Source organism: Megalobrama amblycephala, linkage group LG20 (assembly GCF_018812025.1).
Source record: "Megalobrama amblycephala isolate DHTTF-2021 linkage group LG20, ASM1881202v1, whole genome shotgun sequence".
NCBI classification, from domain to species: domain Eukaryota; kingdom Metazoa; phylum Chordata; class Actinopteri; order Cypriniformes; family Xenocyprididae; genus Megalobrama; species Megalobrama amblycephala.
The window spans coordinates 24217316-24233179 of record NC_063063.1 but is presented as its reverse complement, the minus strand read 5'-3'; the positions used below and the strand labels follow the sequence as shown (position 1 = coordinate 24233179).

Below are 15864 nucleotides of genomic sequence, written 5' to 3'. Positions count from 1 at the left end.
AGATGTTTTTATTTGAATATATTTTAAAATATAATTTATTCCTGTGTTTTGAACACAGAATTTTCAGCATCATTACTGCAGTCTTCAATGTCACACGATCATTCAGAAATCATTCTAATATGCTGATTTGCTGCCTAAGGAACATTTCTTATTATTATCAGTGTTGAAATAAATTTTTTTAGGATTTTTTGATTAATAGAAAGTTCGAAAGAACAACATTTATTTGAAATAGAAATCTTTTGTAACATTATAAATTTAATGCATCATTGGCTAAAAGTATTAATTCCTAAAAAAAAAAAAAAAAAAAAAAAATACTGACCCCAATCTTTTGAATGATAATCTATGTCCAGTTTGTAAGTGAATCATTCTATTGAATTGGCTCTTTTTAATGAATCAATCAAACCAAACTGGTCTGAGCGATTCAATAGCAATCCCTGTGACCCTACAAGAGCTTTGGAGAATGGATGGCTGAATGCAAATCAGTCCGAATCCAAATTATATTTTAAACAAAATCCTTATCCATTAATCACAAACAACTTGAAGGGTAATGGAAATTCATGGGTCAAAAGTGTAAAATTGTGGGAACCCTGTGGTACAACTGGACTGTATTTTACCTCCTGCATTAAGTCACACAATTGTTCTGATGTGACTTATTATTTTTAAATGATGTAATTACAAGCAAACCTCATTGACAAATGTATTCTATCAATAAACCTTTTCTTTTAACTTTGTTTAATTCCGTTTGATTTTTTGTCATCAGCTTTGTTCTGAAAAAACAATTCCACCTTAAATACATGAAAAAGTCAAGCGTTCTTTTCAAAGAGATGGAGGTTACATTGAGTTTGTTGCATGTTGTTCAGTGAGGGCCCTGTACTGTGTCAGCGGATCCCAGTGGGTGCCATTGCCTGACCAGCTCCTGTGGTTTGCTGACCATGTCGTTCCAGTGTTCCAGCTCTCTGCCCCTCGCATACATGAACGGCCCAATGACCACAATCCCCAACGACACTGCCATTAAAGACAAAATACAGGGACTGAGTAAAGATACACAGCTGACAGAAATTTAGCTGTAATGTATTAATTTCCAATCACATATGTGACCCTGGACCACAAAACCAGTCATAAGTCACACAGGTATATTTGTGGCAATAGCCAACAATACAATGTATGGGTTAAAATTATCGATTTTTAATTTATGCCAAAAATCATTAGGATATTAAGTAAAGATCATGTTCCATGAAGATATTTTGTAAATATCCTATTGTAAATATATCAAAAATTTATTTTTTAAGTAATATGCATTGCTAAGGACTTCATTTGGACAACTTTAAAGGCGATTTTCACCCTCAGATTCCAGATTGTCCTATCCAAACAAACCATACATCAATTGAAAGCGTATTTATTCAGCTTTCATGTGATGTATAAATGACTCTTATGACTGGTTTTGTGGTCTAGGGTCACATATATTATCAGTATAACAGTCTGAGTGATGAATATGATTAGCGCAAATATTTTTAATTAGTGACCGAAAAATAGTGTCGAATTTTAAATGTTATTTATTTTACATCACAACATTTATTTGTTTTAAATATTTCTAAAATGTACATTGTTCTTTGTTGTAACCAATATTGTTTGATATCAATATTGTTATTTTAGTGTTATTTATATAATATTATAGTTTTTTATTAATAATTTGAATTACCTTTTATTTTCATTTTTTTTTTCAAAATATTACTATTTAGGTTTAGTTTATTTTTTATTTCAGTTTTTATTTATTGTTCAGTTTTAGTACTTATTTACATCCAGTTAGTAATTTTAGTGCTTCATCTAATGTTTATCTAATGTTTTTCATCAAATATTTACATTTTATTTCAGCTTTATTTCAATTTAGTTTTTTTGTTTTTAAAACCTTTCTAATAGTTTTAGTAGTTTTAGTTAACAGCATGGTGTTTCATTTCCAAATATTTTCATCTGTTCCCCCAATATTTCTATTTAAAAATATATAAATATATAAATTATATTATGCTAATTAATATAATTGATATAAAATATAAAATTATTTTATTAATAATAAATTATAAAAAATAATATAAATGAATATAACGCCCTTGTTTTGCATTATGTATTAATAATAGTGCAGGAGAGTAGTGGAAATGATTGATTGACAGTTACCAGGTTCCGCTGTGCTAGGCTGCTGGAGCTGTAGGGTCAGACAGGCTGTGTCCAGCTGCATGGGGAGGAGTCTGAAGGTAAGCCTCTCATTAAAGGATGGATTGTTTCCTTTTGCCACAGTGGTCCACTTGTTTCTCACCACCTGAGTATGTATCTTCAGAGAGACCTGGGCACACACACCTGTACCATTCATTTTACACATGAGTTAAAGGTGCCGAGACTTCTTGTAATAGCACTGTAATCTTTATTGCTCTGTTTCTCACCTGCATCACTGGAACACTGCAACCCTCGTGCTCGTAAAACAACCACAGTGAGGCGGTGTAGGGACTGATTGTAGTTCAAAGACACCTGGATGTCACCATTTTTTGAGAGGGGCTAGAACAGAAGAAAAAAACTCATACAGGTTTAGAACAACTTGAGGGTGAGTAAATGATGACAGAATTTTCATTTTTGGGTGAACTATCCCTTTCATATCCTAAGATCCCCTAAAGTATCATACTTGATCACTTTCATTGTCCAGATCCCTCCATTGCACTTTGCCTGCTGCCTCCTTTAGTTCAGAATGTCTGAGGGGAATCAGAACTTGACCCAGTAGATGGTGCTTCTTCTGGTCCACAGTGTACATGCTCATGTTCAGAGAGCACTGGTCAACACAGCTATTAGATACCTGTTACAAAGCATATAAATCAGGTTACAGGCCTTATTTTGACTAGTACCATCCAAAAGTTTTTTAATTATTCAGCAAGGATGTATTAAATTGAGGAAAAAGTGAGTTTATAATGTTACAAAAGCTTTCTATTTCAAATAAATGCTGTTCTTTTGAACTTTCTATCCATCAAAGAATCCTGAAAAAAGTATCACAGTTTCCACAAAAATATTAAGCAGCACAACTGTTTTCAACATTGATAATAATATGAAATATTATTTGAGCACAAAATCAGCATGTTCGAATGATTTCTGAAGGACCGTGTGACACTGAAGATGCCGAAAATTCAGAAATAAATTGCATTTTAAAATATATGAAAAAAAACGTATTTTAAATTGTAATATTATTTCATAATATTGTGTTTTTTCTTCAATTAAATAAATGTAGCCTTGTTGAGGCTGTTTTAATATTTTCTTTCAAAAACATTTAAAAAATCTGGTAACACTTTACTTAAAGCCTTTATATATAATGCATTATAAAAGTAGGTTATTTTAATGCCTTAAGTATGCTTTGTAATGCACCTTATAATGCGTTGTATTGTCTCATGAATTATTGTAACGAAAGTTATACTTTGTTACGCCTTTAGAAAGTATCATGCATTAAAATATGTAACAAACATCCAATTTCAAATGTAACCAGGAATCTCTGAATATTATAATCCATTTTAACTTTGGTTACAATTATTTATGAAAAGATTTAATGCATTATAACTTACATTATAAATACGTTTAAAAGGCACTATACATAAAGGCTTATCTTATCACCTCCAAACTTTTGGATTTATTTATTATTTATTTATTTTAACAAATTGGGGATTAAGTTAATTAATGTGTGCGGTAAAATCAACAGCTTAATTTGTATTAAACCCAGAGCATTCCTCTAAGCGCTTTATAGTGACTCTGGCAACCTGCTAGCAATGACCAATAGATGGAGACATCAACTGTGAAATGTCTTCTCTATTTTCAAGACTTTTCTCCATTATTTAGAACAAAAATATTTTTGAAAATGAATCCACAAACAAATCGTGAAACATTAGTCCAAAGCGCTTGAATCTTCATAGAATGAGGAAGATTTTGCTGTTGTACCCATCTTAGATTGCTGATGTTTATCAGAAGAGACTCTCTACCTGAAACACAAAGGTGTCGTTGAACTGCGGATGACATCCTTTCCGTCGTGCTTTGGCCTGGCGGTGTCGCCGGTCATCAGACGGCAACAGCTGCAGTTTGACCAGTGTGGCATTACTCTGGCACCAAACAGGCAGGTTAGCAGCTCGGAGCAGAGACACCACCAGCTGCTCTCTCTCCTGCTGGTACCGCAGAGCGAACCACAGACGAACAGCTGAGCCACTGGGAAGGGCCCATTCACTGGGTTCCTCTGGGAGCTGGTACAGGTCTGGCCTTAAGCTGCCCAGGGGAAACCAACCTCAAGAAGCACATAGAGCAAGAGACAGTCAAAAGATTCTCCTATATACTTTCTTTGTATCATCATTTCAGATGTTAAATGCCTTTACTCCAGTCCTGACATACTCCCTACTGTTAGAGAGCCTCGCTGCGTGTGCAGATCCGGATGGAGTTCCCATTCCTCAGCATACTCTCTTCCCTCTTTCCCCTCATTTAATTGGATGTTCTTTTGAATTGAGGAGGCACGACGAAAGGAACATCACCTGAGCTGTGAAAGTTCAAAGATAATATAATATATATATATATACATGTATGTGTGTGTGTATATATTAGTGCTGTCAAATCGATTAATTGCGATTAATCACATCTATTATTATCGTATCATATATAATATATATATTATTATGTTTATATATAATATATTATACATGTGTGTATGTATATATATGTACACACACAAACAGAGACATATATAATATATGAATGTAATAATATATATACACACATATATTATGTAAACAAACTTTAATGTTAGATGCGATTAATCACAATTAATCAAATTGACAGCACTAATATATATATTTGATTAATTGCGATTAATATATATATAAAATTGTTGTGTGTATATATATATATATATATATATATATATATATATATATACATACATATACAAACATTTATTTTCCATTTATTGTATTTTATTTATATTTACTTATTATTACTTTTAATGTACTTTATTATTATTCAATTATGTTTATTTACTTATGTTTATTTATATTTCTTAATGATATTTTTATAAATAATGCATAATATGCATATAATGTATATATAACAATTGAATAAAAAAATAAGTAAATGAAATATTAAATAAAATATAATTAATACTACTACAATAATAAAAAAGATAATAGTACAAATAATAGAAATCAATAAATAATAATAATTACAGTAATAATATTAATTTTATTAGAAAATATAAATAAATAAATACATTTTAACAATAAAATAATATTTGGTTCACCTTACATTGCAATGATACAGTAAAAATCTTATATTATTGGCATTTATAGACAAGCAACAACTGTTATTTACCCATAGCTGCTGCTCTGTGATGTCTGAAGCACTGGAGCGGTGCATCTTGGGATTGTGGGGGTGGTAGGTATCAGTCCCCTGTAGAGCGTTTGAGTTCGTCTCTTCCTCCACAGTAGATAGACTGATAGGCCAAACAGCAACAGGAACAGAAATGCTGCAGACAGTCCACAAGCCAGTGCTACAAGTGGATCTAATAGCATAGACACAGAATAAACTCAGCTGCCGGTCACCCTCCCCTTTTACTCAGTGTTTCATACAACAGAGAACATGGCTTTGCATTAACTAAACCTGCTGTGTGACACCATTGGACAGTCTCTTTCTCTCATGCCTTTTAAATAGACGTGTCAAGTATCTTGTGTCAACACACTTTAGTGGAGACCTGCATGCAAGAGGTGGAGCACATTGTGTTTCTGCTGCTCAAGAAACACAATATTTCTAGAAAAACCACCTTTGTCCTTTACTAAAAGGGAGTTACTGCAGCCACCTTAAGGAATCCAGTGCGCGTGAAACAGAACTTTGTCACAGGTATAGTAGTTGATTTAATACAGTTAAATTGTTCAGAAATTAAAATTAAAACTTTCTTCATATATATATTTAAATGATGTTTTTTCATAAAATAATACTATAATGTTAAGCTTATTTGATTGCTTTTTAAATGTAATCAGTGCTACAAATCCAATTTAAATGTATGCACAGCAAGTCTTAAAGAGACAGTTCACCCAAAATGAAAATTCTGTCATCATTTACTCACCCTCATGTCATTCCAAATCTGTATGACTTTCTTCTGTGGAACATATAAGAAGATATTTTCACTGTTTTTTTGTCCATTCAATGAAAGTCAGTGGGGTCTGATGTTGTTTTGGACCCCACTGACTTTTTAGTGTAGGACAAATCAGTTCTTTAAAACATCATTTTTGTGTGTGTGTTCAAATGATGACAGCATTTTCATTTTTGAGTGGAACTATCCGTTTAAGAATTAACTTATATATTCATTTATGTGTGTTTAGCAGTGTACTGTTATTGCACATTCTAAGGGCACTTCGCCTCACTGGTCAATAATTGTTCAATTGCACATGAAGATTATTAGTGTACAGGGGGTCAACCATATGTTCAGCAGTGTCTAATGGCATATCACATTATCACGAACAGAAATACACGTCGCTATGACAGCACAAGACCCTCATGTCTGGTAAAGAAAGCTTCGGTGCAACTAACACACATAGTACATAACGTGTCTGGCACAATTTATTTTAAGTCACATAAGCTGATTGAGCACTGATCAAATATTTGCAGCCTGGTAAAACAAACAATGTTCCACTATCACATAATATTATATCTGTGTAAAATAGGTCTTAAGTATACGGTTTGTACAACTGTTTCCAATAATCCTCTACTCACCAGCCATGGATGGCCACAGTCTAAATAAAGTGACTTGCTCTCTCCAGTCCAGTTAGTGTGAATCACCAATCAGCGGTTTCCCATTTTGCCCAGAGGCCATCTCATTGGCACTCTTCCTGATGTCCCACTGAGAGTAAGCTGTGGCTTCTGACAGCCTGGTCACCCTACAGCTGGGTACTACAGTCCCCCTGAGGCTTCCCAGGTTAGTTAATCAACACCGTACACTGGCTCACGCAGGTGACTGATATGTGCTCTGCCAGTTGCAGTATTTATTTCCAAACAAACACAAAACCTTGATGCAGTGCAGTGAGCATACAAACTGTGACTATTTATGGGCAAATAGCAAGCTAAATGGACTTCCAACAACAAGAGCTATTGTTGAAAGCTAGTCCTAAAATTTTTAATTTAACATATGGATGATGCTTCTTACTACTATTACTTTATGGAGTCACCACAGGGCTCATAGACTGTGGTTTAATAACTACAGATTGAATGTTATGGTCCGCAGCAGCCTAGTTTGCATTCACTAAGCGTTAATGAATAACTCATGGACAACAGGGAAAGTTTATCAAGGCTGTGATCAGGCAACACATCTGCTGTTCCCACAATACCCTCTAAATGTGGTTAACTTACATGGAGTTTCAAGACATTTGATTGCAAATAACACCTGTTACTTGTTGTAAACTCGTCTCAGATATCATACATATCAGAAAACTAATTTAATTGAGTAAATTCCAATAAAATGTAATGTGTTCAAGTGAATATATAATGTTTGATCTTGGCTATTAACTACTTGCTAGTATTAGTGTATGTTAGCACTACTCTAACATATAGGCTGTGTCCGAAATAGCATACTTCCATACTATATAGTAGGTGAAAAACAGTGACAAAAGATGTATGTTGGAATTTATAAAAGTAGTACCCAGATGACTATTTCTGGTGAAATTCTGAAGTGTGAATACAATGGGCACTTTACTATCCCATGAGGCCATGGGAGAGGATTTGTGAATGGCAGTGAAGTGACGCAACTGACACTGGTAGGTCACATGATAATGACAGCATGGTGTATGTAGTACGTCCAGATCACATTCATACTATATAGTATGTACTTTTTTTAGCGTGTTATTCAAAATAATACCTACTCAAGAGAGTATGCGATTTCAGACACAGCCATATATACGTTATCTAGTCCCATGCAAAGCATGCTGGGAACCCAGACCAGTTTCAGTTTATGTCAACAAAAATTTGTTATGTAGTCCCAACAAATGGATTTAGTAAACTTGCAGTTTGCAAACAAATTAACCGAACTTAAAGGGTTAGTTCACCCAAAAATGAAAATTCTGTCAATAATTATTCACCCTCATGTCGTTCCACACCTGTAAGAACTGTAAGAACACAAATTAAGGTATTTTTTGATAAAATCCGATGGCTGGAACGTCTGGATCTGTGCACAGCTGAATCATCAGACTAGGTAAGCAAGCAAGGACAACAGCGAAAAATGCCAGATGGAGCGATAATAACTGACATGATCCATGATATCATGATATTTTTAGTGATATTTGTAAATTGTAAATGTTTCGTTAGCATGTTGCTAATGTACTGTTAAATATGGTTAAAGTTACCATAGTTTATTACTGTATTCACGGAGACAAGAGCCGTCGCTATTTTCATTATTAAACACTTGCAGTCTGTATAATTCATAAACACAACTTCATTCTTTATAAATCTCTCCAACAGTGTAGCATTAGCCGTTAGCCACGGAGCACTATCAAACTCATTCAGAATCAAATGTAAACATCCAAATAAATACTATACTTACACGATTAGACATGCTGCATGACGAACACTTTGTAAAGATCCATTTTGAGGGTTATATTAGCTGTGTGAACTTTGTTTATGCAATGATATAGTCGAGAGCTCAGGAGGGGGCGGAGAGCGCGAGCAATTAAAGGGGCCGCAGCCTGAATCGGCGCATTTCTAATTATGCCTCAAAATAGGCAGTTAAAAAATTAATTTAAAAAAATCTATGGGGTATTTTGAGCTGCAATTTCACAGACACATTCAGGGGACACCTTAGGCTTATATTACATCTTGTAAAAAATGTTCGATGGTACCTTTAATGTTATGAAGCGACGCTAATACTTTTTGTGCACCAAAAAAAACCAAAATAACGACTTTATTCAACAATATCTAGTGATGGGCGATTTCAAAACACTGCTTCATGAAGCTTCGAAGCTTTACGAATCTTTTGTTTCGAATCAGTGTATCAAACAGCCAAAGTCACGTGAACCACTGAAATTTCGAAACATTTCGAAACACTTATGACGTAACCAAGCCTCGTTTACTGAAATCACATGCCTAATTTAACATTAAATTAAGGTCAGGCTTTTTGTCATAAAGGGTTTATATTGCCAGTAGAAATACACCTGACAAAACTGATTCAAAGTAACAACAAACAGACAGCATCTGTGTTATTATGCCAACAAAATGTCGTTACTGCAACAGGTTCCAAGGGTCTCCATAAAGAGAGGGAAAAAAACATTCAGATTTGTTGAAGGTGTGATTTAAAATGTAACCTCAGCATGTTTATACAAAAAAACAGCATGTCAGGATTTTGTTTTACCTCAGAATTATTATGGAATAGGTGATCTGTGAGATTGCAATGACAAGAATATGGACAGGTGAATCAGAAAGATGAGTCACAGACATATATCATAATGGTTTCCCAGCATTACAAGCCCTTCTTTCAAAGAGACTGTTTTCATTGTTCCCATGACAACTTAAAAAAAAAAAAAAAAAAGGCATGATGAAAATTCATCAGGCTCCTATTGAGCATGGCTGTTTCTATAGCAACAGGAAGAGAGACTGGATGAGTAAGAGGCAGGAGCTACGAGTGTGTGAGAATGAACATGTTATGTGTAAGAAAGTGTATTTATTGTATTGATTCAGAAGGATATCTGATTTCCTTTTCTAACAACTCAATAGAATCTACCTGTTCCTCCTCTAAACCCCATCCCTCACCGCATACACACACTTTCACACAATTGTGCCTTCCTCCATTGGGCATACAGCGCTCCTTGTCTTCCCACCATTTCTGTCTGTGTGTCTTTGCACCTCCTCCCCCCTCCAGCATGGATTTCCTCTCAGAGAGGGAGCGTGTGGTGTGTAATCAGCTGACAACAACTGATAATCCAGCAATACACCCACTCTGTCCTGTTCACTTAGAGCGGAGCGAGTGGAGGAGAGGAAAGAAGTGAAAGAGGCGGGAGCTGTCTGGACAGAGGGGAAGGAGACGAGAGGAGGAAGTGGGAGGTATGTACTTGTGCATGTGTATGTGTGAAGGGAGGGAGGTTGTTGACTTACCTGTGGCCATGAGGGAAACCGCAGCTGTGTCTTTATAAAGCAAGTGCTGCTTGGTGTGAAAGGAATCGTAAAATGAGGCTTTAAAAATGGGGGAGTGAAGATGACAAGGAAGGAAAGACAAAGGATGACACAGGGCCTTGATTGGACCATGTATGTTTGCTAGCAAAACCAAAAGGTGAGATCTTTCTTGTTTGATTTTCTTGATGAGAGGTTCATTCAAGTGTATATATTTTCATGTGTGTCCCACTCTGAAGCTAGTACGGATGTATGGTTGTCTGGATGGGTGGAGGTTAGCCTGTGTGTTGAGGTGGAAGAGTAGGGTTAACAGTGAACACCTTGTCTGTTATTTTTAGATGCAGTGGGAAGATAAGTATTTTGTTTTCCCATGATAACTGAGGAGAGATAACATCTGTCATTATGCTAGAGGCTAAGTCATTTTGTAGAGGTTATTTTCAAGATTTTTTGCTGGTCTGCTTTATTATTATTGTTAATATTATTGAAATATGAAGTATAGAAAACTTGTTGCCACCCTGCAGATACAAAAAGAGTGTAGGCCTGCTTTTTTATTATTATTATTTTATGAGTTATCTATTAATATTTGTGGATTTGCTGCAGTTTATGTGCTGGATGATGAACACTGGATTTGGCACACATGGGCTTTAGATATTCTGTTCCCATAGAATCAAACACCTTTTCATGAGAACATGTTATCTGAATTTTAGACAGAGCAAAATTCTACTACACACTTGAAAGTATAGTGAAATTCACCACAACTTTTAAAAAACAAACAAGGGATCAGATATTTGTTGAACTTTGTGAATGTTGCGTGTTCCAGCTTTCTTCTGAGTTTTGCATAGGCAGATTCTGTGTGGGCATCCTTGGAAGTTAGATTTATATGTTATGATTCAACTAGTAGTCCCAGATGGCCTAATCATTAAGTATCCAGGAAGATAACACAAAGGTTGCAAGTTTATTTTTGAGTTTACTCCTGAAAGTTCTGAAATGCCAGTGTCTTGAGGCACTTAACCTTTGGTTGCTTCAAAGAAAATATCCCTGCACTTAGTCTACTGCAAGTTGCTTTAAAACAGTGGCACCTCAATAGCAAGTAACAACTATATTCTGAAGTCGCATACAGTATTAACATGTGCCTTGAATAACCTTCACAGATTAGAGTGTGAGTGTGTTGTGGTTTGGATTCAGCAGTATGTGTGTGCTGACAGTAGGGAGTGACAGACCCAAAACTGTCTCCCAAAAAATCTGTTGGAGTGGCTAAAGTGTGATGTAAACATGAACAGGCCCGACACACATTCACTCTGTGGTCTCGAGAGTTTCTAGAAATCCAAGGACCTCAGAATAATTTGATATATCCAATATACCATAAAGTATAGGACAGTTTGCAACATTCAACCTCCTATCCTTGTTGGACCTTGTGTAGTGGAATTGTGCTGGAGCCCCATGTGGATTAATGTCCTTCTGAGAGAAGCTAGCTCACCTGTGTTAGCTAATGATCTTAAGACTTAAATTGGGCTTATCCATCTGTAATCTGGTCAATCACTCAAGGGAGAGATACCTAGACATCACTTGTTCTATTCACTTTAATCTATGTGCAGTAAGGACAAAAGAAATCTTATCTACCGTAAAAGCATGCCAATTCATCAGAAATTCAATGGATTGTCTTGTAGACAACTAAAGAGAGGATGAATTGGTGTGCCTATACCATCTAAAGAAACGTATAATTGTTTAAAATATATTGTGTAAATTAATACATTTTAAAATGTTGCTATTAATTCTACTACTTTTCATACTTAGTTTATCATTGTCTTTCTTTACCAGTAGATATTTCACTATGGAGGAAGGACAACGACCTACATCTGAGATCTACCTCCCAAGCATCAGCCTTGGATCTGTTGATGCCGAAACAGTGGAGGACCATGAGCTGCCATCCATTTCTTTATCCAAAAGCTCGATAGAAATGGTGAGTGGACCTCCTCAACGAACAGAGCTGGCATGGTATCGTCAGAATTTGCGCAAGAGCGTCAGCAGTGCACCATGCACTCAAAGGCCTATCAGTCTGGGTGGACCAGCGGCTGGAGTCCCTGTGAATGTTTGTGACTATGAACAGGGGAGCATGCGCAGTGGTAACAGCACTCCTGAGACTGTAATCTGGCATGGAGGAACTGCAAGATCCTGGAGCGTCATGGAGGACTCACCCCGAAGGACTCCAATGCAGGATCTATTCCTTGGGCAAAATCAGGTCCATAGTGGTGTGAAGTGTGTTCCACACTCACCATCCACAAACAGAGATTTAAGGATGAAGGGACTTGTTTGCAGGGAGGGATGTTGTCGATGTTGTGGACCTGCGGAGAACCTGACAGGATGCAGCTGTTGCAGAGTGGCTTGCAGAATGAATTCTTCAGGTCTGGGCAACAGCTTCACACCACAGGGAGCAAATACAGAAGACCACGCTCAGAGCAACTGTGAAAGCCATCATTTAACTGCATGCCATAGATCTACCTGTTCTGGTCACATGATGAACACTGCCTGTTTGAGAAATGTTTGCAGTATTGTTCCATGCCCTGGACATTTGATATCTCGGCCACCTTGTGCAGGAAGCCCCTGTGCAGGACAAAGATCACTGCTTCATTCAGGCTTGCTCGGTTTTCCACCACTTGTGTCATCTGTCAGCGAGACTAGACTTGACAGCCGGAGTACAGGCCGTTGCTGTGGATCCGAGTTAAGGGGGCAGAACTCCTCCTGCCTTCGACTAGACCGGACAGGTCAGACTAGTCTTAACAGGATAGTCAAAGATGCCACTACCATGACATCTGACCATGAGCTCAGAGATGTTGGTGTTCAGACCATCTCTGATTCCCTTGTTTCCCCTCTTTCTCACATGTTTCCTGAAATTAATTTGAGAGCAGATCCTACCTCGGACACACCTTTGACAATGGAGCACATGTGTCATAGGACCCCTGTGAAGGAGGTGGAATGGGATGCTGAGGGTATGACCTGGGAGGTTTATGGTGCAGCTGTAGACCCTGAAGAGCTTGGCCTGGCAATCCAAAGGCATCTGGAACTTCAAATCAAAGAGACCGCAGCTGCTGCAGCTGCAGCTGCTCAAACGGAAGACTCCACGGACAATGCCAGCAGCCTGGAACTGCAGCCCAGTCGACGGAAGAAGAGTGAAGGCATTATAAAAACACTGCGCAGTTCTGCATGTTGCTCTAACCCCAATACTGTGGGAGACTAAAGCGACCGCCTTATCGGTATGTGGGTGCCTCGATTAGGTGTAAGGTAAACAAATGGTACAACTTTTGCTGCAAGGTGGAAATTGATGGAAAATGGCTCATGGTATATTCATCTAGCTAAAGCTAATTGTCCTTCAAATAATATATCTAAATATTCCAAAGCCTTGTCTGCTTAGTTGAAGCTATCAAAGCCCCACTACTGGATCAGTAGAGTGGTGATGTTCACAGAAACATTGGAAGATAATGTTGCATAGAGCTACTATTTAAAGTTTACAGACAATGGTGTGTTTCCACCTATCTTCACACATGGCCTTGTCCCTGTCTTGACCTTCAATGTATCTTTTGGATGTCCTTTTTTTTGGCCAAAAATACCAAAATGATGATTTTGGTGAGCACTGAGTATTAGGATTTTTGAAAACTTTTATTATAGGCTAAATGTGTCTGTTGTACTTGTTGGATTTCAACAAGCAAACAGCAGGTTAATGAACATTAGCTAATGGTACATTAAAGTTCACAGAGCTCTAGGACACCTTGAAGGGCACCCTGGAGCAAGACCTGAAGGCTAGTGCTAGTTAGTCAGTGATCAAGATGGATTTAGATCTCTTTGTTTTCTGATCTCACAAATTCATGGTGTTAAACCGTTTGTAGTAAAAGACATGCCACCAGTACTATATGGAAGAAATTTTTGTCTTTTATCTTGAAGTAAATGATGATTGGTAATGGTTTGGCCTGGTACGTTAGAGTGGGCTCAAGGCCAGAATCAAACCACAGTGGTAAAAATATGAAAGGTAGGGTAGGCAATTTCGGAGAGGCTAGCAATAGCAAGCTAGCTTTGAAAGCATAAAATCCCACCCTCCCTTCAGAGCTCTTTACAAAGCCACGCCTCCTCCAAAACACATGAATGCGTACAGCCAGAGCAGAGTCACCAAAGCGTCACAAGAACGCCATTAAAGAGCTCTTGTACCACCTGACTGCTGCAGTTTCATTTCACCGTTGATAGTGTTGCCATATAAACACATAAATCTGAGGATGTGAACTGCTCTGAGTAGAACATCACAGGTTGTTATCTCTTAATTACTGTAGTTATGGCGTGAACGCATTAGTAACAGCATTAGTTCATTGTTTTGGTTCAGGGGGAATTGTAAAAGGTGGCTGGTGTTTGTTTGTGGCGCTCAGTGACTGTCTACAGCTCTGCATAGCCTCATGAAACGCACTGATGACGTACGATGTCTGCGTAAGCAGGATGTGTGGAGGTATGAAAATACATTGACAGGCAGGTAGAACATCCAATGATTGCATTCAGACCAAATGCAATGATTGGACAAACATTTTCCTGAGACATCCGCAGCAGATATATGTTTTTTTTTTTTTGGTAATATTTAGACCACTTCTATTGTTGATTGCTATCAGGATGTGAAGAAAGTTTCAATCAGTATAGCAGAAAGTGTTTATGAAAAACATTGCCTACCCTACCTTTAAAGCTCGTGAGGTTTGTGGGTGTGTAAAGCTAGGTTCTTATCAGACCTACTGATGATTAGTAAATATAGACTCAAGGTCAATGTTCCCACACTTTTATAGTACACTATGAGCTGAAACTAAGCCCCAGTCCTAGTTCTATGCTCAGGGACGATCTCAATAAATTAAAACATGTACTCTTGGAATTTGGTGCCAAAATCTGACCTGAAAAACTTCTTTCCACTATTTTCATGTCACAATTTAATAATAAAGAATATTTTGTGGTTGTGTCCTATTTAGAATCCGTGCAAGGACTAAGGCCATTTTCACATCATTTTACATGTTCATAAATCATACTTTTTTGTGTTTCATTTTCATGAAATGCTTTATTTATTATAATGTTAGAATATTCAAGCTTAATTGTTTTTTTTTCACATTTAAGTGTAAGAGTTTTACTTTTTTGACTTTTATGTATATCATGATCACGTGCTATATCACAACAATAACATACAGAATCAGTCATAATTTTGTGAAAGTTAGGGATTGTAATTAGAGCAATCTCTGTCAATAATGTTTAGATTGTGTTCATTTAAATAGCATGGCACTTATTGTAAGTAAATGTGTATCCAAAATCTCTGACCAAATTAACAGTATGTGCTGCACAAACTGCTTTTGTTTTTCTTTGCCAAAGCAATCTGATTTTTTTTTTTTTTTTTGACCAGAGCATTGTGATTTAACATAATATAGATATTACTGGATTAACACCTTACAGTATGATGAAAACAAGCTTTATATAGGCTTTCTACAGCAAAAACTACACTACTGTGTTTTAATATTGAGAATAGTGAATGTCTTGAAAAGTATGAGCAACAATAAAAACGTTTGGCAAACAATATTCTGTGTCTTTTATTTTGATTCATTTGCCCTATAAGGGGATTTCTCATTGGCTTGCTGGAAATAGCAATTCACTTTGTTTGTGAAGAACATGGCAAAGAGAGAGACATGGGAACATGTCAGAAGGTCCTGCTAA

General features: G+C 36.7%; 2 protein-coding genes across 7 annotated transcripts; one reads left to right on the top strand and one right to left on the bottom strand.

Annotated features, from left to right (window-relative positions):
- Positions 1 to 320: 320 nt before the first annotated feature.
- syt15 (synaptotagmin XV) lies at positions 321 to 6926 on the bottom strand. The gene is given in 9 exon segments (XM_048171108.1): positions 321 to 1005; positions 2170 to 2349; positions 2433 to 2544; positions 2669 to 2836; positions 4002 to 4297; positions 4402 to 4489; positions 4492 to 4543; positions 5371 to 5560; positions 6769 to 6926. Coding segments are annotated over 9 exon segments (1242 nt in total). The 5' UTR covers positions 6776 to 6926; the 3' UTR covers positions 321 to 856.
- On the top strand, positions 6843 to 15727 carry LOC125255686. 6 transcript variants are annotated; one of them, XM_048171107.1, is made up of 3 exons: positions 6843 to 6970; positions 9994 to 10080; positions 11968 to 15727. In XM_048171107.1, the coding sequence occupies exon 3, from the start codon at positions 11978 to 11980 to the stop codon at positions 13379 to 13381; it is 1404 nt and encodes a 467-aa protein (XP_048027064.1). In that variant the 5' UTR covers positions 6843 to 6970; positions 9994 to 10080; positions 11968 to 11977; the 3' UTR covers positions 13382 to 15727. The 6 variants fall into 6 exon arrangements, with proteins under 6 accessions (XP_048027064.1, XP_048027062.1, XP_048027063.1 ...); XM_048171105.1 differs by having other exon boundaries at positions 11965 to 15727; XM_048171106.1 differs by lacking the exon at positions 6843 to 6970 and having other exon boundaries at positions 9083 to 10080.
- Positions 15728 to 15864: the final 137 nt, after the last annotated feature.

What these genes read in the sequence shown, in the direction of transcription:
- LOC125255686 (XM_048171102.1), top strand. Translation starts at nt 10,284, where the DNA reads ATGTTTGCTAGCAAAACCAAAAG. An exon ending in TTTGCTAGCAAAACCAAAAG is followed by an intron (nt 10,307 to 11,964) that starts GTGAGATCTTTC and finishes TTTCTTTACCAG; the next exon opens with TAGATATTTCACTATGGAGG.